At 27.3% G+C, this 22768-nt stretch overlaps 4 protein-coding genes and 1 long non-coding RNA gene across 5 annotated transcripts; all 5 read right to left on the bottom strand.

Annotated features, from left to right (window-relative positions):
- Nucleotides 1-539: 539 nt before the first annotated feature.
- LOC123259332 lies at nt 540-5313 on the bottom strand. Its single transcript, XM_044719714.1, has 15 exons — nt 4725-5313; nt 4341-4625; nt 4149-4267; nt 3976-4057; nt 3738-3815; nt 3374-3649; nt 2365-2486; nt 2218-2296; nt 1874-2149; nt 1682-1800; nt 1527-1602; nt 1335-1445; nt 989-1261; nt 793-911; nt 540-697 (listed from the first exon to the last, which is right to left on the bottom strand). The coding sequence occupies exons 1-15, from the start codon at nt 4816-4818 to the stop codon at nt 632-634; spliced, it is 2175 nt and encodes a 724-aa protein (XP_044575649.1). The 5' UTR covers nt 4819-5313; the 3' UTR covers nt 540-631.
- Nucleotides 5314-5484: 171 nt separating this feature from the next.
- On the bottom strand, nt 5485-5759 carry LOC123258814. The gene is made up of 2 exons (XR_006508147.1): nt 5725-5759; nt 5485-5556 (listed from the first exon to the last, which is right to left on the bottom strand). It is a non-coding gene; the product is annotated as an uncharacterized LOC123258814 (long non-coding RNA).
- A 65-nt stretch (nt 5760-5824) lies between these two features.
- Nucleotides 5825-7758, bottom strand: LOC123258813. Its single transcript, XM_044719041.1, has 8 exons — nt 7626-7758; nt 7266-7547; nt 7076-7188; nt 6954-6996; nt 6583-6849; nt 6392-6510; nt 6265-6298; nt 5825-6188 (listed from the first exon to the last, which is right to left on the bottom strand). The coding sequence occupies exons 1-8, from the start codon at nt 7633-7635 to the stop codon at nt 5869-5871; spliced, it is 1188 nt and encodes a 395-aa protein (XP_044574976.1). The 5' UTR covers nt 7636-7758; the 3' UTR covers nt 5825-5868.
- A 5807-nt stretch (nt 7759-13565) lies between these two features.
- Nucleotides 13566-17149, bottom strand: LOC123258773 (BTB and MATH domain-containing protein 38-like). The gene is made up of 10 exons (XM_044718986.1): nt 16818-17149; nt 16275-16559; nt 15868-15986; nt 15756-15792; nt 15414-15686; nt 15220-15338; nt 14341-14374; nt 13999-14271; nt 13797-13918; nt 13566-13700 (listed from the first exon to the last, which is right to left on the bottom strand). Exons 1-10 carry the CDS (start codon nt 16825-16827, stop codon nt 13650-13652), a joined length of 1323 nt encoding a protein of 440 aa, XP_044574921.1. The 5' UTR covers nt 16828-17149; the 3' UTR covers nt 13566-13649.
- Nucleotides 17150-18127: 978 nt separating this feature from the next.
- LOC123259871 lies at nt 18128-21119 on the bottom strand. The gene is made up of 9 exons (XM_044720645.1): nt 20712-21119; nt 20351-20623; nt 20164-20282; nt 19848-19890; nt 19262-19537; nt 19075-19193; nt 18944-18977; nt 18493-18878; nt 18128-18407 (listed from the first exon to the last, which is right to left on the bottom strand). The coding sequence occupies exons 1-9, from the start codon at nt 20719-20721 to the stop codon at nt 18384-18386; spliced, it is 1284 nt and encodes a 427-aa protein (XP_044576580.1). The 5' UTR covers nt 20722-21119; the 3' UTR covers nt 18128-18383.
- Nucleotides 21120-22768: the final 1649 nt, after the last annotated feature.

Genomic DNA, 22768 nt, shown 5'->3' with positions numbered 1-22768 from the left:
AATTAATTAAGCAGATAATTAATAATTTTGAGAATTTTTGTAATAAATAAATTCTGGCAAAAAAATTTTTTTTTTAAAATTGACATGTAGAAATTTTAAAAAATTAAAAATGCAATTTTTTAGAAATAATTTTTTTGTTAAATAAAATTAAAAAATGATCAAATGACTGCTAACTTTAATATCATTTAAAAACACTGTCATGAAATTTTTTACATTTCAATAATTATAAAATAAACCGATGAAAATTAATTTAGCAAATATTTTATAATTTTTAGAATCTTTTTGAAAAATAAATATATGGCAAAAAAAAATGAAAAAAAAAATTGACATGGAGAAATTTTTAAAAATTAAAAATGCAATTTTTTAAAATAATTTTTTGGAACAAATTTGTTTGTTAAAAAAAATTAAAAAATGGTCAAGTGACTGCTAATTTTAATGTCATGATAAACCGAGTCATTTGTCACTTTATTTTTAATTTCTAATACTTTTAATACATTTTTAATTATTGTAATAACTTACGTAGTTAATATTAATATATATTAGTAAGTTAATGTATGTAACTATAAAGTTTTTAATATTTATCATACAATAATAATTTATCATAAAAAGTACTTTGTATTCAGTTAAGAAGTTAATCCGAATTTGAAGATTTTTTGCTCGAATTAATATTGTATGGTGGATCCGCAATCAAATCAATCTGAAAAAACAATTTTTTAATAATTAATATAAAAGTGTAACTTAATGATAATTTCAAAGATATGATTATTTGCTGGAAAAATTAAAAATTAATACCTCGAATGTCACGGTATCATTTTCGATAAAACCATTTTCATGATCTAATAAATCATCCCATCGAATGAATTCAATACAACCCGAGCTAGCATCTTTTGGATTAAAAAGGTGTTGAATTTCTATACAGAGTAAATAATAAATGTTACGTAATTAAATAATAAATAGAATATTAAAAAATTATAATAAATAAATTTACTTTTACTGAGATTTGGCTTGTCTTTTTGGCAAGATAATAAACGTAGTGTAGCATTTGCATAACAGCACCAAGGTTTACTCGTTTCAGTTATCGGTCCACATTCTAAGAAGAAAGCTAACATTTCCGCTTGAAGGATGCTTTCACGGATTCGGGGGACAATTTTCATCCTCCATAATAAATTACTGACGACAATTTGCGGTGAATATAATACTTCTGATAACTGTGATACATTTTGTACAATAAACTGAAACTTAACTTCAGGCATTTTTTCATCTAAGAGAATAAAAGAGTTTTTTTAGTTTATACAAGCCATTTATATAATTTATATAAATAATAAAAATCATACCTGATTTATTTTTTGGATCATTGCAAGTAAAAGAAAACAAATTATTAATTATTAATTTTTCTTCTTGTCTTCCTGGTGTAGGTATTGAACTTTCATCTTCATCAATAACATCTAGTGTCAATAAAAAAAAAAAACATATATATATTCAAATTATGTTATTAGTATTTATCAAAAATAAAATTCGATACTTACTAAGTAACTTTAGTGGTAATTTATTGTTATATCTCTTCATTTTACTTATGTACGGAGGTTCTGCTAGAACATGAATCTGTAAATTGATTTAAGTTAAATAAATTTATTTTGATATGCTGTTAACAATAAATAGTACAAATGATTTTTTTTTTTACCTCAGCAGTGATAGAATCGTTAACAGTATATCCGTTTTCTGGGGCCAGAACTTGTTTCCACGGCAAAAATTCTTTGAAACCCCAGGTTTTTTTAAAATTGTTGAAAATATGATAAATTCCTGTTCGCAAAAATAAAATATTATTTATAAAAATTAAATTTAAACTAGATAAAATAATCAATGAGAATTTTACTTCGTGAAAATGGTTGTTGATCAGGTTTGATTGACAACAAACGTAGCTCAGCTGCCGCATAACAGCACCAATTTTTTAATAATGGTAGTCCTTGACATCGTAAAAAAAATCCAAGTGTTTCAATAGGTTCGTCACAATGGTCATAAATTACTTCTGGAGAAATTATTATACTCCATGATAAGCCGTGCAATTTAAATGTTGGTGATAATCGCGATTCTTCCAAAGTAGAAATCTGATCGACTTTAAATTTATATACTACCTCAGATTCAGCATTGCCTAATAAAAAATAAAAAATATTTATATTTACTACTATTTACTTACGAACAAAGGTATAATTAACTTACATTCATTCGGGTCAATCGCACTGAAAAATCTTCGAGAATCTAAGGTAATACCTTGACATTTGTCAACAAACATGTGAGACTAAAAACGGTATAATTAGTTTTTAATAATAGTTTTTACAATAATAAATAAAAATTTATTTTTTATACCTCAAATGTTACAGATCCATTCTCAGTAATGAAGCCATTTTCTGGATTTAATAAAAAGTCTATTGGTAAAAAATAAGAAATACCGCAGGTGACTTCTTCACAAGTAAAATAATGGCTAAAAACTGTAAACAAAATTGAATAATAATAACTAGCAACCTTACAGTCATTGTGACTTCCGTGACTTGTGAAGTATAAATAAATAAAATTTTGCTTTATTAAATAATGACTTTTGTTGAATTGCAGTGTACTTTTTTAACTATTGACGTTTTTTAAGATATAAGATCATCCCGATGTTACACTCATCGAGAGCTTTCATTTGAGTACCCACATGCATTTTTGATATATTTTTCATATATTTATATATATAATATATATAAATATATGAAAAATTGATGTGGGTACTCAAATGAAAGGTATTGATGAGTGTAACATCGGGATGAGCTTATATCTTAAAAAACGTCAATAGTTCACGAGATACAAGGTCATTTCTTAATTATGTTAAATTGCACTGTACTTTATTAACTATTGACGTTTTAAGATATAAGCTCATCCTGGTGTTACACTCATCAAGAGCTTTAATTTGAGTACCCACATGCATTCTGATATATTTTTCATATATACATATATATATAAATATATGAAAAATTGATGTGAGTACTCAAATGAAAGGTCTTGATGAGTGTAACATCAGCATGAGCTTATATCTTTGAAAATCTCAATAATTCACGAGATACAAGGTCATTTCTTAATTATGTATCTAGAGATAGAGCATTTTCAAATGCAGCCTAAATACTTATCATCTTAAATTGACTATTGGTGAGAATGATATGAAACCTTGAAAAGACACCACTCCAGGTCAAGACCTTTCTAACGATACCAAATTTAAACATAAAAACCCATTTTATCTTATAAATACACTGGCCACAAAATGTTTTTTATTCTTTTAATAACATAGATAACTATACTTAGCAAGAACTATGCTTTTAAAAAATTAAAAAAATAACCTTGCCTTTATCGAAACCATCAACATCTTCTTTAACCGGAATCACGCGCATAAATACAGAAGCATACACCAACCACGGAGAAGAATTTCCAAGACCATCACATTTTACATAAACGCCAACGTATTTCTCTTGCTGATTTTTTTCTTCACTGCGGACATTTGGTTTTACTACTATATGCCAAGACAAATTATTGATATTAAATGGAGGTGAATATTCACATTTCTTCAATCTCGCTAAATTTTTTACAGTGTACCGGAGTTTTCCTATCGATTTCTTCTTAACTGAAAATAAAAATTATTTGAAGAGAATAATCGCAAATGCATAATCTTAATAAAAGATTGTAAAGATAATTTTAAACTATATAAATACCTGGCTTTATCGTATCAACACTGGAATCGGAATCGCCTTTGGGGTTACTGCTATCTCCATCACTAGTGCTTAAAGATTCTGAAAGTCATAAGTAAATATTAATCTTCATTTATCAATGATAAAGTTTCTAACTCAAGTGGTTACAAGCGATTAATTCTATTGTCTTTAATTATGAAAATATCTACTGTCAACAGTAAATACTATAAAATTAGTGATTAGATGAATTGATATAAAATACCTCGACGCTGAGTCACACTGTCTTCTAAAAATTTGAGTTTTTCTAAATCAATTTCAATAGGTTCTCCGGTAACTACATGAGCCTAAAAATTATAAACACCATCATTATATTTACAAATTATAGTAAAATATCGAACAAAAAACAAATATTAGTTTGAAAACATAAATTGTTACCTCAACTGTTATAGAATTATCTTCAATATAACCATTTTCTGGATCTAGAAGATCTTTCCATGGTATAAAATGTGTAAAACCCCAATCACTTTCTAAGCTATAATAAAAATGTTGAATTCCTATTCGTAAAATAATGAATTTAAATAAAATGAAATAAATAAAAAATATAAAAATAGAGTAGAACTAAATTACTTCGAGTAAAAGGTTTTTCGCCTTTTTTGTTTGATAACAAACGCAACTCAACAACGGCGTCACAGCCCCAACTATTCGATAAATCCTTTGTATCACATTGAAGAAAAAACCCAAGTGATTCGGGTGATTGATTTTTTAATCCACCACTAGATACCGGATGGACCATAATTTTCCAAGGTAAATTGCGTATTACCCACATTGAAGAATATTGAGGTGTTTTCATTTTTGATATGTTTTTTACAGTGTACCGTAACGTTCCTTCAGTTACGGAAAAAATAATTTCCGCTAAAAAAAAAAAAGAACATTCATTTATTTGTTCTATTATTGTTAATAATAATTTTATAACTAAAAAATAAATTTTTAAACAAGAAATACTATATTTACCGCCATCCATTTCATCACTTAAATCGAAAAATTGTCTTCTGTTCGGAACAACACTCAAATCTTTGATTTCAGATGAAGATAAATTTGAGGACATATTTATTTTGCAAGTTTAAATCAATTTTTTCGCTGTTATCCGTAATAATTTATGATTAATCAAGATAAAGATGTGATACTTTCTCAAAATAACGAAGAAATGATTTAGAGAACAATCGTCGTTGTTGCGCGTTATCTGTTATCTATGAAACTTGTATATACAACACAAAAAACGCTTGACTAGTTATTATTTTATTTATTCAAAGATTTAGATTTGATTTTGTTTTATTGACGTTAGAATGAATATACTAAAGCAAGCAACTAATTTATGTTGACTGTACACTCGCGTATGTCTACACATTATGAGTTCCCCCACAATTTATCAAGGATAAATTTCAATTACGGCTTAAGTAATAGTATACATATATATGTACAAAGTAATTATCAACAAATCATAACTTACCGAAGATTTATTTGTCAGTCGGTAAGAATAAAAACTTGTTCAAATAAAATGCAGTGAATTGTATTTATTTGAAATTTATTAAAGCTTTAGTATAAATATTAAAAATTTATTTTTTTATTAATACTTAAATCACGATACTGAAATTAATATCGAGTGCATGACTGGTTAAATAAATTATAAAGATTAGCGTAATAATTATTCTTTTTTAACTAAAAAAATTAATGTGCATCATCAAAAACATCCTTTCCGTAAAAATATCTTTTCACTAACAATCACAGCTCAGCATTATTTTATTTCTATGCTTTCCTTTGGTTCTTCCAAAATCTTGACATGAATCTGGTGTGATGAAAATAAAACATGAAAATAAGAAAAATACATTTACAGTTGGACTTCGTTATAAGACTAATAGTTATATTCCTGGTTCATAAATAAAAAAAAAAAAAAAAAGAAACCAAATAAGCTTATAATAAGATCCAATAGTAAAAAGTCGAAATTAAATCTTACTTCAATAGTTATTGAATCATTTTTTATGTAACCTTTTTCTGAATCTAGTAGATCTTTCCACAGAATAAATTGTTTAAATCCCCATGAATTAATTTCATTTGTAAAATGCTTTGGCGGTATATCTATTTTCAAGTAACAAGAAATTCAAAACTCATGTACTATATTAGAATACAATTTTATACATGAAATTAACTCACTTTTTGTGTAGGATTTTTGATCTTTTTCAATGGAAAGAAGGCTCAAAGTTGCTATTGCATCACAACTCGAACTGGTCGAGGGATTTACTTGACCATACTCTAAAAAACATCCAAGATATAATTCTTCGTCCGATTTTTTGAATTGCTTAATCAAGATTTTCCAAGGAAAATTCCCTATTATGCATGGGGACGATAACTGATCGCCGGTTATTTTCGATATATTTTCGAATTTGAACCAAAATGTCCCTTCGCGAACATTCAAATAGGCTGTGTAACAAAATTATATCCAATTAAAAATTTGAGAAAAAATAAATTAATTATTGCTGCTTTATAAAATACTTGCCTTGGAGATCAAATTTAGCGGGAATTACATAGACCTTAACAAAATTTGTTTTTTCAGTTATATAACGTACTCATGTAAATAATAATACTATCTTAAATTTGAAATTAAATTATTCATATAATTTTACCTCAACAATGATAGAATCATCTTTAATGAAACCTTTGGCAACATTTAATAAATCTTTCCATTGAATGAAATCATCAACCCCTGCTGTGTTATCCCTACCAGAAAATTGATGCTGAACAACTATAAAAGAAAAGAGTTTTGAAATATGTCAAATTTGTAGATAATAAATAAAGCTGGTGCTGATTATTATACTTCGACATAATTTTTCATCACTCTTTTGGTGGTTCAGTAGGCGTAATTCTATGCGGGCGTCACAATTCCAAGTATCTGAATAAACATCCTTGTTACATTGTAAGTATAATCCAAGAGATTGAGGTTCAGTAGGTATTGTTGGAAAATTTGCAATAATTTTCCACGAAAGATTGAGTGCGGGAAAAGGTCCCAATATAAATGTTTTCTGGATCTTGGAGATATTTTTAATGGTGTGTCGAAAAACTGTTTCTACAACTGAATAGTCGGCTGAAAGTTTCCATTAACCATTAATAAAATAATGAATATTAAAAATAAAATAAAATAAAAGTTCATTAATTGCTTAGCGTTTTCTATTAATATAAAAAAATTACCATTTGCTTCTTCATTATCCTTTGGGTGACAATTAATACAGACCTAATAGACATATTTACATTTTATTATGTAATGTTAATAAATATATTACAGTGATATTCAATTAAAATAAATTTCTTACCTCCAGAATGATAGAATCATTGTCAATCAAGCGTTTTTCTGAGGTGGTTATTTTTTCCCAAAGTATTTCGAATCCCGTTGTATTTGCTTTAGCAGAAAAAGTATGTTTCCTTCCTGTAAGTCACACATAATTATTCTATTTAATTAATTATAAACAGATACATAATAAAAGAACTAAAAAAGAGACTTACGTCTCGAATATGGTACTCGACATTTTTTATTAAAAGGATAAATATTAAATTCAACATCAGCCCGACAAGTCCAGTTAGTTGAATCATTTCCATCACATGTGATAAAAAATCCAAAAGGTAGTTTCCCAAGATCAGTTTCATAAAAAGGTTTCACCAATACATTCCATGGCAAGTGTTGTATTGTACATGGTGGTAATGTAATTGAGTCTTTCAGTGTAGAAAAATTTTGAACTGTATACTCAATGGTAGCTTCTTTTAAAACCATACTCAATTCAGGCTTAACTACAAATTAATTAAAAATTATATCAATCGTATCTCAACTAAATTCCTAAATAGATTTAATAATGAAAATGTTACCACCTTCCGCCATCGTAGTAGTTTTGTTATCAGTTTCCGATTTTCTTCCGATTGAATGCGGCAATAATAGATCAACAGTTATTATTTTATTAGAATAAAGGTTAAGAAAGGATAGCCTATTGTTACCAAATTATTATTCAAATAAATTTTTTTATTATATATGGAAGTAATTCTGCGAACATAATTTTTTAAAAGTATATTTCTTTTATGTACCCTCTAATTATTTGTTAACAATAATTTAGAAAATTTATTGTTAGTAAATAGTCTACAACACATTTGATTGTCACTGGCTCAATATTCTGTTAATCTTATAAATTCACTGTCTTTTCAACTGAAGCTAACCTTCCAAAATATTCGTCTCCCACTACTTCCGGGTTATATACATTTACACAACCCCCACTATTCTATTTTAAAAAATCTTCAACTTCTTTACTGAATCGCGAGTTGATAATTTATCGACATTCATAAATTGCGTTTAAGTTTAAAAAAAAAAAAGTCACACATAGAAAAAGTTCCTTTGAATTATTATTGAAAAAATTAAATTTTCTATTGGAAAAATTCTTATTTTTTAAATATTTTCCCAGTGACATTCGCGAAATTTACTTAATTCAATGACAAACTAAATATTGAAAATATTATTTATTATTTACAATTTTTGAAGTGAAACTTCTTTAGAATCGTTGTGATTTCAAACTCGATGAAACGAAAAAATAAGTCCATAGAGACACAAACACATAAATGTATAGGATTCAGCCGGCGAGAGAATGAGATAGAACACATTAGATTTTCTCGGTCTTCTCTTTGTTCGACTCTTCGTAGCATCCCCACTATCGTCTACTAAACATTGTCCATATGTATGCTCCTGTGTAGTGGGACAGTCAGTGTATCTATATCGATATCTTGCTCCAGGTCCGAGCGTTCTACGTGTTATGTTAGTATATATGTGTTTAATGCATGTGTTTGCGTGTGTCTTGATTGTTGATGAATTTTTATTTGTGTCAATATTGGCTGTGTTACAGGTCTACTCATAAAATCTCTACTCACAGCCATCAACGACATCTGCACTCAATTACATTTTTATTCAAAATCATCTTCATTCAGTCACAGCTTTATTCATTTAAGGTAGTTGTAGCGTGATAGGCATTTCAACAGAAAATTATAAAATTTTTTTTATCGAAAGATAAATAAATTAATAATTCACTACCAAAATTTCAGATCAATTGACCGCACCGTTTTTAAGTAATTAATTTTCGAAATTGCATCTTTTACACGTAGAGGTATAGAGAGATGGTGAAGTTAGTATGAAATCTTCCGTACCACTCGAGTGGGCCAAAGATTTCATACTAACTTTACCATCTCTCTATACCTCTACGTGTAAAAGATGCAATTTCGAAAATTAATTACTTAAAAACGGTGCGGTCAATTGATCTGAAATTTTGGTAGTGAATTATTAATATATTTATCTTTCAATAAAAAAAATTTCATAATTTTCTGTTGAAATGCCTATCACGCTACAACTACCTTAAATGTTTACTCTGATTCAACTTTATTCAATATTATTTGCCTTCAGGTAGAACTTTAATCAGTTACAGCCTTACTCAAATTCAACAGTAGTCAATTACAACTTTGCTCAGTTTCAATTGTATTCATTTTCAAGTCTATTCACTGAATTTTTAACTCAGTTACATCTCTACTCACAAAGAATCTATTCACGTACATTTGTAATCATTTACAACTGTACTCACGTTCATCTCTACTCACAAATTTTTACATTATCAATTAACTATAAATTTGTGAGTAGAGATGAACGTGAGTACAGTTGTAAATGATTACAAATGTAAGTGAATAAATTCTTTGTGAATAGAGATGTAACTGAGTTAAAAATTCAGGGAGTAGACTTGAAAATGAATACAATTGAAACTGAGCAAAGTTGTAATTGTACTGTTGAATTTGAGTAAGGCTGTAACTGATTAAAGTTCTACCTGAAGGCAAATAATATTGAATAAAGTTGAATCAGAGTAAACATTTAAATGAATAAAGCTGTGACTGAATGAAGATAATTTTGAATAAAAATGTAATTGAGTGCAGATGTCGTTGATGGCTGTAAGTAGAGATTTTATGAGTAGACCTGTAACACAGCCTCAATATTTTCATCTCCTTAATTTTACAATTATTTTTATTTATTTATTTATTTATTTATTTGGTGTAAATGCCAAGGCACAAAGCCGAATGGCAAAAATGATATACATAAAATTATAATTCACATAAGTACAGCTAATATATACATAATGGAAATATGAAATTTGCATGATAGTATAAAATATAGAATTTATATAATGTTCAAATGGACATAATGTTTTTAAACATATTAAACTTATTAACCAGCTCACTATTTTGTCATTTTTCGAGATTTATAAGAAAATCAAATACTTTTGTTTTGAAGGATTCTAGACCAAGAGAATTTGTAATTTCAGGAGGTAGATCTTGCCAGAACCGTATAGCTGATATAACAAACGAATGCTCGTAGATTGTGGTAACAAAGTTGGGTATTTTAAAAGTGACATTATTATTTCTGCTGGCTATTCTTTGTGATCGTCTGATAACAGGGTCTTCTTCAATAAATAAATCACGTAGAAATTTTGGTTCGCCTGTTGATAACAATTTGAAGAACACGCAGGCTAGAAAGTATAACCTCCGTGACTTTACATTTAACCAATTTAATGACCGTCGATATGGTGTGATGTGCTCATCTCGCCTCAGATTAAAAATGAATCGAATAGCATTATTAACAAGTCGCTGCAATAATATTAAGACTTAGTAATTTGAGAGTAGTAGGAGAAATAGTAGGCTGGTTTAATGATGGCTATTCTAATTTATTTAAATCATCAACAGTATGAATGGCAATTTTTCCTGAATCATCGTTCTTCTTTATATAAACAATGCTTTTATATACCCATGCATATTTGTAGCTTATTTCTCTGGCTCTTGCTTTGGTAAGCTTTAAAAGTTTATAGGTTTCCGTTTGCAAGAATTCATTTATGAAGACTTGTCCTCCAAATGCAGAAATACCATTAATCTTGAAAGTATCTTTAACTAACAGCTTCTGTGAGCGACGTTTGGTATCAATAATATGATCACGGATTTGCGGTGATTTAAGATTGACAATAAATGAAGTGAATGATGATTTTCTTGAATGATCATTCTTTCCTTTTAATATCCGAATGTTCAGGATGTCGTTTTCAAGGTTAGAAAGCTCAAGTTTATCCAGAATTTGTTTTATAATTATCGAAGATGATAATTCAGACACCACTGTCTCAGGAACACCAGAAACCAATAATTGAGACGAAGAAGAAGAATCAAGTTGTTGATGAGAATTAGGTACAATTATAAGCGAATCCATTTTAGAATTTAGAGACACAATAGAATTGAAATTTTCTTCGCATTTCTTGGTATTTGAAGACACATTATCTGTCAGTTTCTTGATTTGTCTTACGGAAGAAGCATGTTGTTCCGAGACCTCAGCTAATATTCCATTTACAGTAGTTAAATCTTCTGATAGCTTGGTAATTTTATCGTTGCTCATTTCAAATTTCTCAGACAACTTCTTTATATCTTCACTATGTTTACTTAAGCTATCTGAGAAATTTTGTATTTGTTGACTGTTTTTAAACGAAATGTCAAGCAACAAATTCATTTTTTCGTCCATATTTAAATTAGACCAATCTGGTTTATTCTGTGAGGATTCAGTCATTTTTGGTGAATTTGAGATGATTGTTGGAGAAAAAACAGAATCCTCTCCTACAGATACTATAGGCGGTGTTCCTGGTGAGGAAGTTAACGATTTGAAGCTAGACTGAGTCGATGTGCTAGACAAAGTCGATTTTCGCAGACTAACACTAGAAACACTGGGCGGTCTTTGAAAGTTGAAACGTGAGGGCTGTATATGAGCAGTAGAAGTTGATTCAATCGGTGATGAAGGCGTAATACACGCTGTAATGCAGCAACTATTTGGTAATTTGGTTTTTAGTGCTTCTTTGTGACAACTGGGATGATATGCGGACTTGCCGCATATGCCAAAAACTATCAGATCAAAAACAGTAATTGACGCTGTTTTCCAAAGATGGTTATTATTTACAAGTGGGATCAACCCAAGCTAAGCTATGTTAATTTTTTTTTTCATCAAATTGAACGATTTTCTTTTCAAATTGTTCGTTTTTTTATGTACTTTTTAAAAAAAGTATATCTAAAACATCAAAAAAATATAAAATAGAAATTTTATCAAAAAAAAATTAAAACCAAAATTTTTTCCTTTTGAAGGCAAAAAAGCTATCGAAATCATTATTTTTTTCTTTCACGACATTTTTATCTCAAATGCGCCGTAAAAACAAGCAGAGTAAAAAAAATTTTAATTTTTCACTTAGTTGTGGCCCAAAATGGGGTTGATCTTACATGGAAAAAAGAAAACTCGAAAAATTACATTATAAATAGTAATAAGTGTCCTGCTGTATTAAAAAATGGAAAAATTACAGTTCGAAATAACATTTTTCTGAATTTAAACTTTGAATTTTAATTTTCAGAGCTTTCAATGTAAACATTACATTCTACAATGTAATTCTTATACAATCTGTAATAATTACAATCTGAAACTGTAATTTTTCCAGTTTTCACCAAGGAGCGCTACGTTACATTATATATTGTAATTTTTTGAGTTTTCTTTTTTCCGTGTAAGGTAAAAAACCCAGTTATTGACACTGGCCTAGTTGATTGACACTTACAATTTTGTTCTAATTAAAAAAATAAAATCTTCTCAAAAAACCAACTACCTTAAAATTTATAATTCAAAAATTATATTTATTAATTTATTAGAGTCGATTTGTTTTATTTAATTTAAATAAAATTGAAAGTGTCAATAACCGGGTCTTTTAACTTACTTGTAAATTATTACCCCAAAGATATATAAATCAAATTGAAACTAGAGCATTTTTTTCATATTTCAGTTACTATAAACCTCTCGTGTCATTTGTTCAATGTGAAAATATAGAGACTTAATAATGTGTAGTATATGTAATATAATTGTTTACTTCGGGCTCGTGCAAGTTTACTAAGCTCTTGGGAGATCTTAGCAGATCATGTACCAAAAACTAAAAGTGTCTACATTCTCTGTAAAGAATATCTGTAAGAAAACAATGCAAGGTATACTAATCTAAGCTCAGTCCAGCGAAGAACTTAGTAAACTTAAACAAGCCCATTAAAATATTAAATAATTTTTAAATTCGGTGAAAAATAATTAATCTTACATTTATCATAATACTTTTGATACTCTATATATCTATCTCAATCTCTCGAAGCCTACCCCTGATTGAAAATACTCATTAAAAAGTATCGAAAATGATGAGATTTTAATTGTTTTCAATAATCCTAATTTTTTTTTTATGTATTTATAAATATACAGTTTACATGAAGCGACTGTTCATTTTTTCAATACTTTTCAATTAGTATTTTTATTCAGGGACTTTTCAGAAGTTTCACTTCTACCGTGTGTGACTTGCACACACACACATTTTTTTTATAATTTTGTTTCAAAAAAATTTTACATCGTATGTGAAGATGACAGTGCAGCTACCTATAGTTTTTAATATAGATTTTTTAGCTCAACTTAAACTATTTTAAAAATAATTTTTTTTTATTTTCCGGATTATGATTCGAAAAATAAATTTTTAAGAGACTAATACAACATTTAAAGTATTTAATTTTAATAACATTCATAAAATAGAGTCTTTATTAAAAATGTAAACACAGCAATACAGTCATTTTATTATAATTTTTTCTTAATTACATTGTTCAATATAATATTATTGATAATACATCGAGTCCTAGATTTATTTATATTTTTAATCTTTAAAAGTCGTTTTATAAACCATAAAAAAAATTGCTTTTAAAATTTTCATTATATTTTAAAATGAGTTGCAAAGAACATAGAATCTAAAATATTTAATCAAATATTACTTCGATTTTAACGATTCGGTATTAAGTTATAAGAATGGTTTCAGAAGGTTCACCAATGATCCTGACGCATGCCTTATGGAAATATTGAAAATTATATAAATTTAGTATTCATATAGAGTTTATTTTGAATTATAATTATTAAGCATTTGAATAAATAAAATTTGTTACCTCAATAGTGATTGAATCATTTTGTATGAAACCCACACTCGGATTTATTACATCCTTCCACAGCATGAAACAATCAAACCCCCAGTTATTGTGTTGCCCATCGAAGTGATGTGGAAGCAATTCTAAGTGAATCAATTTGAATTAAAAATTAAAAGAATTATCAATTCAAAGTAGATTAAGTATTATTGGTTGCAAATCTTACTTCGAGCAAAAGCTTGTCTTCCTTTTTGATTTGAGACTATGCGTAATTCTCCTATGGCATTACAACCCCAACTCTTGGATTTGTTTCCTTCGTTACAATATATGTAACATCCGAATAAAGAATGTGCAAGTCCGTCTTTTAATTTATTCGGTAGAATTTTTATTCTCCACGGTAAATTCCCGATGAAACATGGCGGTGACAGTCTAGATACATTTATTTTTGACACACTTTCAAATGTATACCAAAATGTTGCTTCAGTTACATTTAAGTAAGCTATAAAAATATAGATTGATGATTTTATAAATTTTATTGAAGAAAGAGGTATAAATTCAACAATCTTACCTTTCAAATCAAATTTATCCGGAATCACGTGTACCTAATAAAAGTTTTTTTTTTTATTAAGGGGGGAAATACGTGTAGAAAGACGTTTTCTTGCGGATTTTTTTATTAATTTTTTTAAGGTATGAAAATTAACGTTATTTATTGAAACTATCAGGTTATTTTATACATATATTTATATTTTTCTATATTTTACGATAATATAACTTTAAAAGTAGCGGAGATATCAGCTAAAACACGTCGTAGGTTGTCATCCGACTTAGCAGTTGGTGAGTAGTATGGAAGCCACAATTTTTATCTGAATTCAATGGCACAGAAAAATTACTCTTCTTTATACAATTACGCTGAATATGAACCTCAATCTGAAGAGATATTTTTATTTCAAGTATTTTTTTGTATTATGAACAATATATGAAAAAATGGTAAAAAATCACGACATTGTAACAGCCCTCTAAAAAATGCAAATTTTTACTTTTTTTTGGAATTGGGGTTCATAAAGAAGATTCACATATAAAAAAAATAATTTTTCTGTGCCATTGATTTCAGATAAAAATTGTAGCTTCTATATTACACACCAACTGTTGAGTCGGATGACAACCTACGATATGTATCAGCTGATATCTCCGCTATTTGTTAAATTATATTGTTGTTTAATACGAAAAAAATACTCATAAATATATCTATAAAATAACCTGATAGTTTTAATAAATAATATTAATTTTTTATACCTTAAAAAAATTAATGAAAATCAGCATAAAAACGGCCTTCTACACGTATTTTCCCCCTTAATTAATATATGAACATATATTCATAGCCTACGATTGCCTAAAGTGCTATGCATAAATATTTATTTTCTTATGATTATAATTATTATAATTTTACCTCAACAATGATGGAGTCATTTATAATATACCCTTTGTCCTCATTCAATAAATCTTTCCACAAAATTAGATCTTCAACTCCTACTGTGTTGTTTCTACTTGAAAATTGATGTTGCAATACTTGATACATAAATATAAAAATGAATTAACTATGAATGAGTAAACAATTAATAAGACGTGAATTGATATAATTACTTCGATACAATTTTTCTGGAATTTTCTTTCGAGAGAGTAAGCATAATTCAACTCGAGCATGGCATGTCCAACTATTTGAGAAAACTTCTCTGTTGCATTGAAGGTGAAGTCCAAGAGAATGAGGTTTTTCTAGTAATTTTTTAGATGGTAGTTTAACATTAATTTTCCAAGCAAAATCGCAAGCTGTAAACGGCCCTAGTTGTACTGGCTTGTTGATATTTAAAATATTTTTCAGGGTATGTCGGAACACAACTTCAGTTACAGAGAAATCAGCTGTAAATTAAAAAAATAAAATAAATAACATAAGCTAATTATTTAATTATTAATATTAAAAATTTTTACCTTTTTTATCGTCGGGCAATTCAGGCATTACACAAACCTAAACAAACATAATTATGCGTTTATTATGATTAATACTTAAATTAAATTGTGATAAGACACTAAATTCAATTACCTCAAAAGTAAGAGAATCATCCTTGACATAACCGTTAGCATCATCAATGACTTCTTCCCAGAGTAGAAAATTTTCAATACCGACAGTATTTCTTTCAATACAAAACATATGTGAAAATCCTTGAAACAAATAATTGAATTTAGATGATTAAAAATCAAGATTTTAATTGTAAGGTAAAAGACCCAGTTATTGACACTGGTCTAGTTGTTTGACACATGCAATTTTATTCTAATTAAAAAAATAAAATGTTCTCAGAAAATCAATTATCTTAAAATTTATAGTTCAAAAATTATATTTATTACTTTACTAGATTTGATTTGTTTTTTTTTTTTTTAATTAAAATAAAATTACGCCAGTGTCAATAACTGGATCTTTTAGCTTAGTAAAAAAAAGTTAAAAAATTGTACTTCGTGTGAATGGTTTTCGGGTTTTTTTACAATGGTACAGACTAAATTCAACGGCAGCTTGACACATCCAGTCTTTTGAAGAGTTTCCATCATTTCCATCACATGTAATAAAAAACCCGAGAGGTTGTTTACCAATGCTTGTTTCAAAATTTGGCTTTACCACAATGTTCCATGGGAGGTGTTGGCATATCACTGGTGATGATAAAACTGATGTTTTTAATTCAGAAACGTTTTCTACTGTGAACTGGAACGTTGATTCTGTCACAGTAGTCAACTGAGAGTTCTCTAAAATATAATTTAAAAAAATATAACAATTAAATTACCAAATTTTTGTATTTCAATTATTATTTATGATCTTTTCTATAATTTGGAAAAAAGGTATAGAAAATTTTGTAATAACCATATTAGAAATTATCTTCATTATTCTAATTGTTGCCATTGTGTGTATGCAATTTTCAAATGACGGTTACATTTATAAGTATTTAAGTTATATACGTCATGTAGTGACTGAAAATTATCAGTAAATATAATAAAAATAATTACCTGAGTCCATTATCTTATTGTTACCCAAAACTTCCTTTATTAGATATTTCAAGTATTTAAAAACTCTTTGTATGGGACAGATGTTTGATACCAACTATGAATTGAGGTTAAAAGAATCAATTAACTCACTACCATCAAAATTAACCATTGTAAAAATTATAAAAATAACAAAAATTTCATCAACTAATTGATTTTTTATGTTTCTTGAGTTGAAACAATATTATTTACTTTCATTAATTGTTTATAATTAAGTTTTATTCTTGTTTAGAATAAATCGTGCTATCATTGTCTCTGGTTCATTTCTTTGCATTTAGCGCTAACTACGTTTTCTACTTACAATGGTTCAGTTACAATACCAACTTGTATGTTCGATAAAATGACAAAAAAAAAAAAAAAATGAAAATCAATTATCAATTTGAAAAAAAAAAAATTGTCAATTATCATACTCTACAGTAATATTAATTTAAACAATATTACGTAAATTAGTAATAATAATGCGAACAGTAAGAATATGATGATACTAAAATCAACAGGCATCTGACATTTTAAAAAAATTTTTTTAACAAATTAATTTTGATAAAAATTTTTTTTTTTCAATTCGCAGGTACTTGTAATTTTTTTTTACAGTTCATGTTGAATTTTTTGACTTAATTTTTTTGATGATTAATTCTGTATAAAAATTATCAGATGCATCTTGGTTAGAGAATTGTAAAATATAACAATTTTTCGAGTAGTGTTAATATTATTATTTATTAATATTAATATTTATATTATTATATTAGTTTCTTCTTATCATTCAAAGTTTTCAGGCACCTCCAACGAGTCATGTTGGAAGCCTAAGGGTTCGTCGCAGTGTGACCATCATCGCTTGTCTCAGCTCTCTGCTTGTTTCTCTCTGTTGTTTCCTGGAGCGCCAAAGGTCTTCTCTCACGAGGGGTATCATTGCAATCACGCAGTCTTCCGCAACCAAGCTCTCCGGAGCAGCTAATGAAGGGACACAGTCCCAAACTCGTGCGCAACCACAAAACTGATGATGAAAGGCCCTAGCGCCAATCTCGAGGAAAGGAGTTCTGCGTGGAAGGTTCTGGCAATCCAGGAGTGGTTACTTGCGGCGAAGAGGTGGTCCTCTTCCGGGGAAGAGTAATGCAACTTCCGTACCGGTTGAGGAGTAGGCAAAATTAAGCTGCTAAACAAAATGATTTATAAAGATGTATTTTTATTTACTTATAATTCTAGAAATTTATAACTAATTAGAAATATTATTTTTTTTTTTGAAGAGAAAGTTTTATTTTATAAAATAAAAAGCGCCTTACAATTAAATATTTATTAATCCTTATAAACTAAGTTAACAAAGGTTTAATCAATATTACTTTCAACTATTTGTGACAGCAGTACATTTTAACTAAACAGATAACTGATAAGTAAATGTATTTTCAAAACTACTTCAAGTTGTTTCTTTATAATTAAGTTAATTAGAAGCTTGAAGCATCTTAATTTTAACATTAAAAAATAAATATATATCTTAACATTCGTGTAAATAAAATAATCAAGCGTGCCTTCATTGATTTAATCAATAACTTTGACGTATGCCTGAGGAAAAAATTAAAAATTATTTGTAATACAGAAATTTATTTACAATTATTAAGTGTATAGAAAATGTAAAAAAAATTTTTACTTCAAATATAACAGAATCATCTTCAATGAAACCCTTCTCTGGATTTACTAAATCATCCCACATCATGAAGTTTTTAGTTCCCCAGCTATCATGTCCAACCGAATAAATTCTTGGAAACAGTTTTCTGGTAAAAGGTTTCTGGTCATCATTACAAGGAACAATACGTAATTCCGCGTCGGCATTACAACTCCATGCTATTACGTTGTTTGTCTCGTTACAATTTAAAAAGAAACTGAGTGACTTCTGTCCGTTGATTTTAACGGGACCTATTCTTATTTTCCATGGCATATTTGCTATAAAGCATGGCAATGAAGACTGAATTTCATTTAATGTGGAAATATTTTTTACTGTAAACCAAAATGTTGCTTCCCTTACGCTTAAATACGCTGTAAAAATGAAATTAATAATTTAAAATGAAATACAATAAATTGAAAAAAATATTTTTTCTTACCACATAAATTAAACTCTTCTGGAAAAACGTGAGCCTGTAAAAAGTATTTAATTTAATTTATTAAAAAAAAAAAAACAAATTATAATCATAAATTGATATCAATGCTCTGAGGATTAATTAATAAAATTTACCTGAACAATAATCGAGTCGTCTTTGATATACTGTTTACCAGCATCTAATAAATCTTTCCACAACACCAAACTATCCCAACCTGCTGTGTTCCTTTTACTGCAAAACGTATGTTCAATTGCTGTAAATAAACAAAGGTATTAAAAATTCATAATTTTATTTCAATTAAGAAACAATTTTAAAAAGTACTTCGAGAAATAGTATCATCGTTTTTTTCTGTCCTAGAACATATTCCTAATACAGCTCGGGCACGACAGCTCCAGGTATCCGAATGAACTTCATTGTTGCACTGTAAAAATAATCCAATAGACTTTGGTTCAACTGATACTATCATTGATGGCGGCTTCACCAAAATCTTCCATGCTAAATCATATGCTATAAATGGGCCTAGCGTAAGTGGTTCTTGCATATTCAAAATATTTTTGTAAGTATGCCGAAATCTCACTTCTGTCAGCGAATTATTTACTGAAAAAATACAATTCCCATCATGATATCAAATGAAGAGATTTGAAGTTAAAAATAAAAATTTATCACTTCCAGTTTTTAATTTTATGAAAATTAAGTTAGCCGACATTCAAAAATTTTTGTTTTTTTTTTTTAATTAAAAATCAGAACTAAAAAACTATTTTTAAAAAATTCCGCGGATAATTTTTCAAATTTTCTACCTGTGAAAATTTTTGTTTTAATTTTTTAAAAATTATTTTTCAATAAAATAAATTATCAAAATTTTCAAATGTCGGCTAATTTAATTTTCATTTTAATTTTAATTACTTACATTCATCAGATTCATTATCAGGTATGTTTGGTATTACACAAACCTATTGATTGAAAAAAAATTAATAACAATTTTATTTATTAGCAATATTGCGTATTGATGACACTAAAGTTAGCAGTCACTTAACAATTTTTTAATTTTATTTAACAAAAAAATTTTTCCCAAAAAGTCATTTTTGAAAAATTGCATTTTTTATTTTTTTTAATTTTCAAATGTCAATTTTTTTTTGCCATAATTTATTTGTTATAGAATTTAAAAAATTATTAAATACATGTTAAATTAATTTTCATTGTGTATTGTAAAATAAATTTATTACCTCAAAAATTATAGAATTATCTGTAATAAAACTTTTTTTGTGATCAGTTAAATCTTGCCAAGATATGAAATTTTTAAAACCCGCAGCGCATTGACCACTGCTAAACAAATGTTGAAGTTCTGTAAACAAAAAAGCAAAGTCAGCAGATTGTTATGATAATTAATGGTGTGATTAATAAAAAACTTACGTCGGGAAAATGGTCTTCGATTTTTTTTACTGGAATATAAACTAAACTGAACATCAGCCAGACACGTCCAATTTTTTGTATTATTTCCTTCACAAATAATAGAAAGTCCAAGAGGTTGTCTTTCTTTCTGAGTTTCATACTCTGGCTTAACAATAATATTCCAAGGTAAATGCTGGATGACACACTGAGGTGATGAGATTGAATCTTTTATTTTCGAAATATGATCCACTGTAAACTTAAATTTTGACTCGGTCACCGTGAATTTAAGTCTTTCTGTCAACATAATAATAAAAAATAAATATTAGTCTTATTAATTAAATTCAGATACTAAATTATAATTAATAAAATATAACAATATTACTTGGATTCATGTTGTCAGTAAAATAATCGTGTGCTTAAGATAAAAGTACCAAGAATTTTAAAAGTTGACGATTCTTCTTTGTTTGAATAAGACGCTTAAATGTTTGAGGTTAACAAAAGAATAATAAAAAAAATTGTAGTTTTAATTTATTAGGAAAATTAAAAAGTTGTAACAATTGATTGAAAACTTTTCTCAGAGGCTGAAAAAATTACACTTTTTGATTTGAAAAGTCAGGATATTAATTAAATTAGTAAACGTAATTATTCATAGTAAACAACAATACTGGGCATTGTCACTTACTGGTTATTCTTGGGTATCTACCTTTCCTGCTATGGTTAACCCAAGTATTTCTATCTTTCTTTGTTTTTGTTTTTTTAAATTTATTTCATAAACACTCATTAATGTATCAAATTCTTTTTTGAGAAGTCGGAGGTCTTAAATACAAATAAAACTGCGAGTTATATTTATTTTTATCTATTATATTTAAAATTATAACAATAAATACAATATATCGATATTTTGACACTTTGTTATTTCTTCGTACTTTTTGACATCAAATAATTAAACTTGGTTCGTCGTCAAAAAAATGTTTATAGAAATTTTGATGGAATTATTATATATTATTTAATAATGTGAAAATAATATTTGTAAAATAGGTTATATTAGTTTATACAACAGCTGTTTTTGAAATAAATTTTTTATTTTTAAAATGTTTTTGACAATTAAGTTAGCTGATATCTAAAATTTTTTATAATTTTTTTTTATTGAAAAAATTACAACAAAAAAATAAGAAAAACATTTTCGTTTGTAAAAAACTTGAAAAACTTATGTGCAATTAAAAAAAAATATTTTTTTGTTTCAATTTAATGAATGAAAAAAAAAATAAAAAGATTAGAAACGTCGGGTAACTTTAGTATTATAAAATGTTTATCTTAAGAGCGGTTTATAGTTGATTTTCAAACGTGTTTTTCTCATGTATGTGATAAAATTTCGAAAAAAAAACGCTTCGCTCTTCGATAGATAATTTAATTATCTATCGAAGAGAGAAGCGCTTTTTTGGAAAATTTTCATTTATTTATGTATAAAATGCGTTTTAAGATTCCATTTGTTGTACAAGTATGTATGTCAGAGATACTTTCATTTGTCCAATAGAGGGCGAGAGAGAGAAAAAATGTAAATCCTTCTTAAAGTTTTGATGTACGACGAACGACAATTACAGAAATTTAAAAATAAAATTAAAAAATGTAAATTGAAGCTTAAAGGTAAGATCAAATTATTGATAACTTTTAAAATTGGATATTTCAAAATGAATTTTGGGATTTTGGTGCGTGAAGTTACATCAGCTGTCGTCCGTAGTTGCGCAGAGCTGAAGCGCAGAAATGATTCAGTTTTGTTAATCTGTTGCATCAGACATATCAGTCACGTCAAATTCTTCTTTAAAACTTCTTCAGAATTATTTCATATTTTACTTACTGAATACAAAGTTCACATATGGTATTTTTTATTCATTTAAACAATCATCGTTAGTTATTTAAATTCAAAGTATTTATTAAGCGCATTTAATTGTTAATATTAAATCAATAATAACAAATAAATTTATCTAACGTATCGAATTATAAGTTTTTAAATTTATCGAGTTTTGAGTTTTAATGTTGATACAAGTATTTCTAAAAATTTCTTTAATTTAAAAGAGATGTTATTTTAATTAATTTTTTTAAAATATTGAACTAGTGATTAAAAAAAAAACTGAGTTAAATAAATAAATTTTATTTTGTTTCAATTAGTGGTTTGAAAAAATTTCAACGCATGTTGAATTATAATTATTTATTAAATAAACTGCATAATTAATTCAAGTAAGGTAAAAGCCCCAATTATTGACGGGGGTCTAAATATTGACACCCTAAATTATTTTTAAATATATTAAATTATCTGTAATAAGAATAACGATCAAATAAATTTTTATTAAATTCTAATTAATTAAAAAATTGAAAAAAATCACATTCAGTTAAAAATATTAAATATTAATTATTAAAAAAAAATAAAGTTAGCACCAGTTC

This window comes from Cotesia glomerata, linkage group LG2 (assembly GCF_020080835.1).
Source record: "Cotesia glomerata isolate CgM1 linkage group LG2, MPM_Cglom_v2.3, whole genome shotgun sequence".
Taxonomy (NCBI): Eukaryota; Metazoa; Arthropoda; class Insecta; order Hymenoptera; family Braconidae; genus Cotesia; species Cotesia glomerata.
The sequence above is the reverse complement of the archived record's forward strand: the minus strand, read 5'-3'. Positions and strand labels throughout refer to the sequence as shown.

Coding starts and splice junctions, on each gene's coding strand:
- LOC123258813 (XM_044719041.1), bottom strand. Junction 6,997..7,075: donor ATGATTCTATCATTCTGGAG/GTAAGAAATTTA, acceptor TATGTCTATTAG/GTCTGTATTAATTGTCACCC. Junction 6,850..6,953: donor GGATAATGAAGAAGCAAATG/GTAATTTTTTTA, acceptor GGAAACTTTCAG/CCGACTATTCAGTTGTAGAA.
- LOC123259871 (XM_044720645.1), bottom strand. Junction 20,283..20,350: donor TCGAAGACCATTTTCCCGAC/GTAAGTTTTTTA, acceptor TTTTGTTTACAG/AACTTCAACATTTGTTTAGC. Junction 19,891..20,163: donor ATAATTCTATAATTTTTGAG/GTAATAAATTTA, acceptor TTCAATCAATAG/GTTTGTGTAATACCAAACAT.
- LOC123259332 (XM_044719714.1), bottom strand. CDS start 4,818: ATGTCCTCAAATTTATCTTCATCTGAAATCAAAGATTTGAGTGTTGTT. Junction 4,268..4,340: donor CGAAAAACCTTTTACTCGAA/GTAATTTAGTTC, acceptor TTTTACGAATAG/GAATTCAACATTTTTATTAT. Junction 3,816..3,975: donor CAGTGTGACTCAGCGTCGAG/GTATTTTATATC, acceptor TATGACTTTCAG/AATCTTTAAGCACTAGTGAT.
- LOC123258773 (XM_044718986.1), bottom strand. Junction 15,793..15,867: donor ATGATTCTCTTACTTTTGAG/GTAATTGAATTT, acceptor ATGTTTGTTTAG/GTTTGTGTAATGCCTGAATT. Junction 15,339..15,413: donor TCCAGAAAAATTGTATCGAA/GTAATTATATCA, acceptor TTATGTATCAAG/TATTGCAACATCAATTTTCA.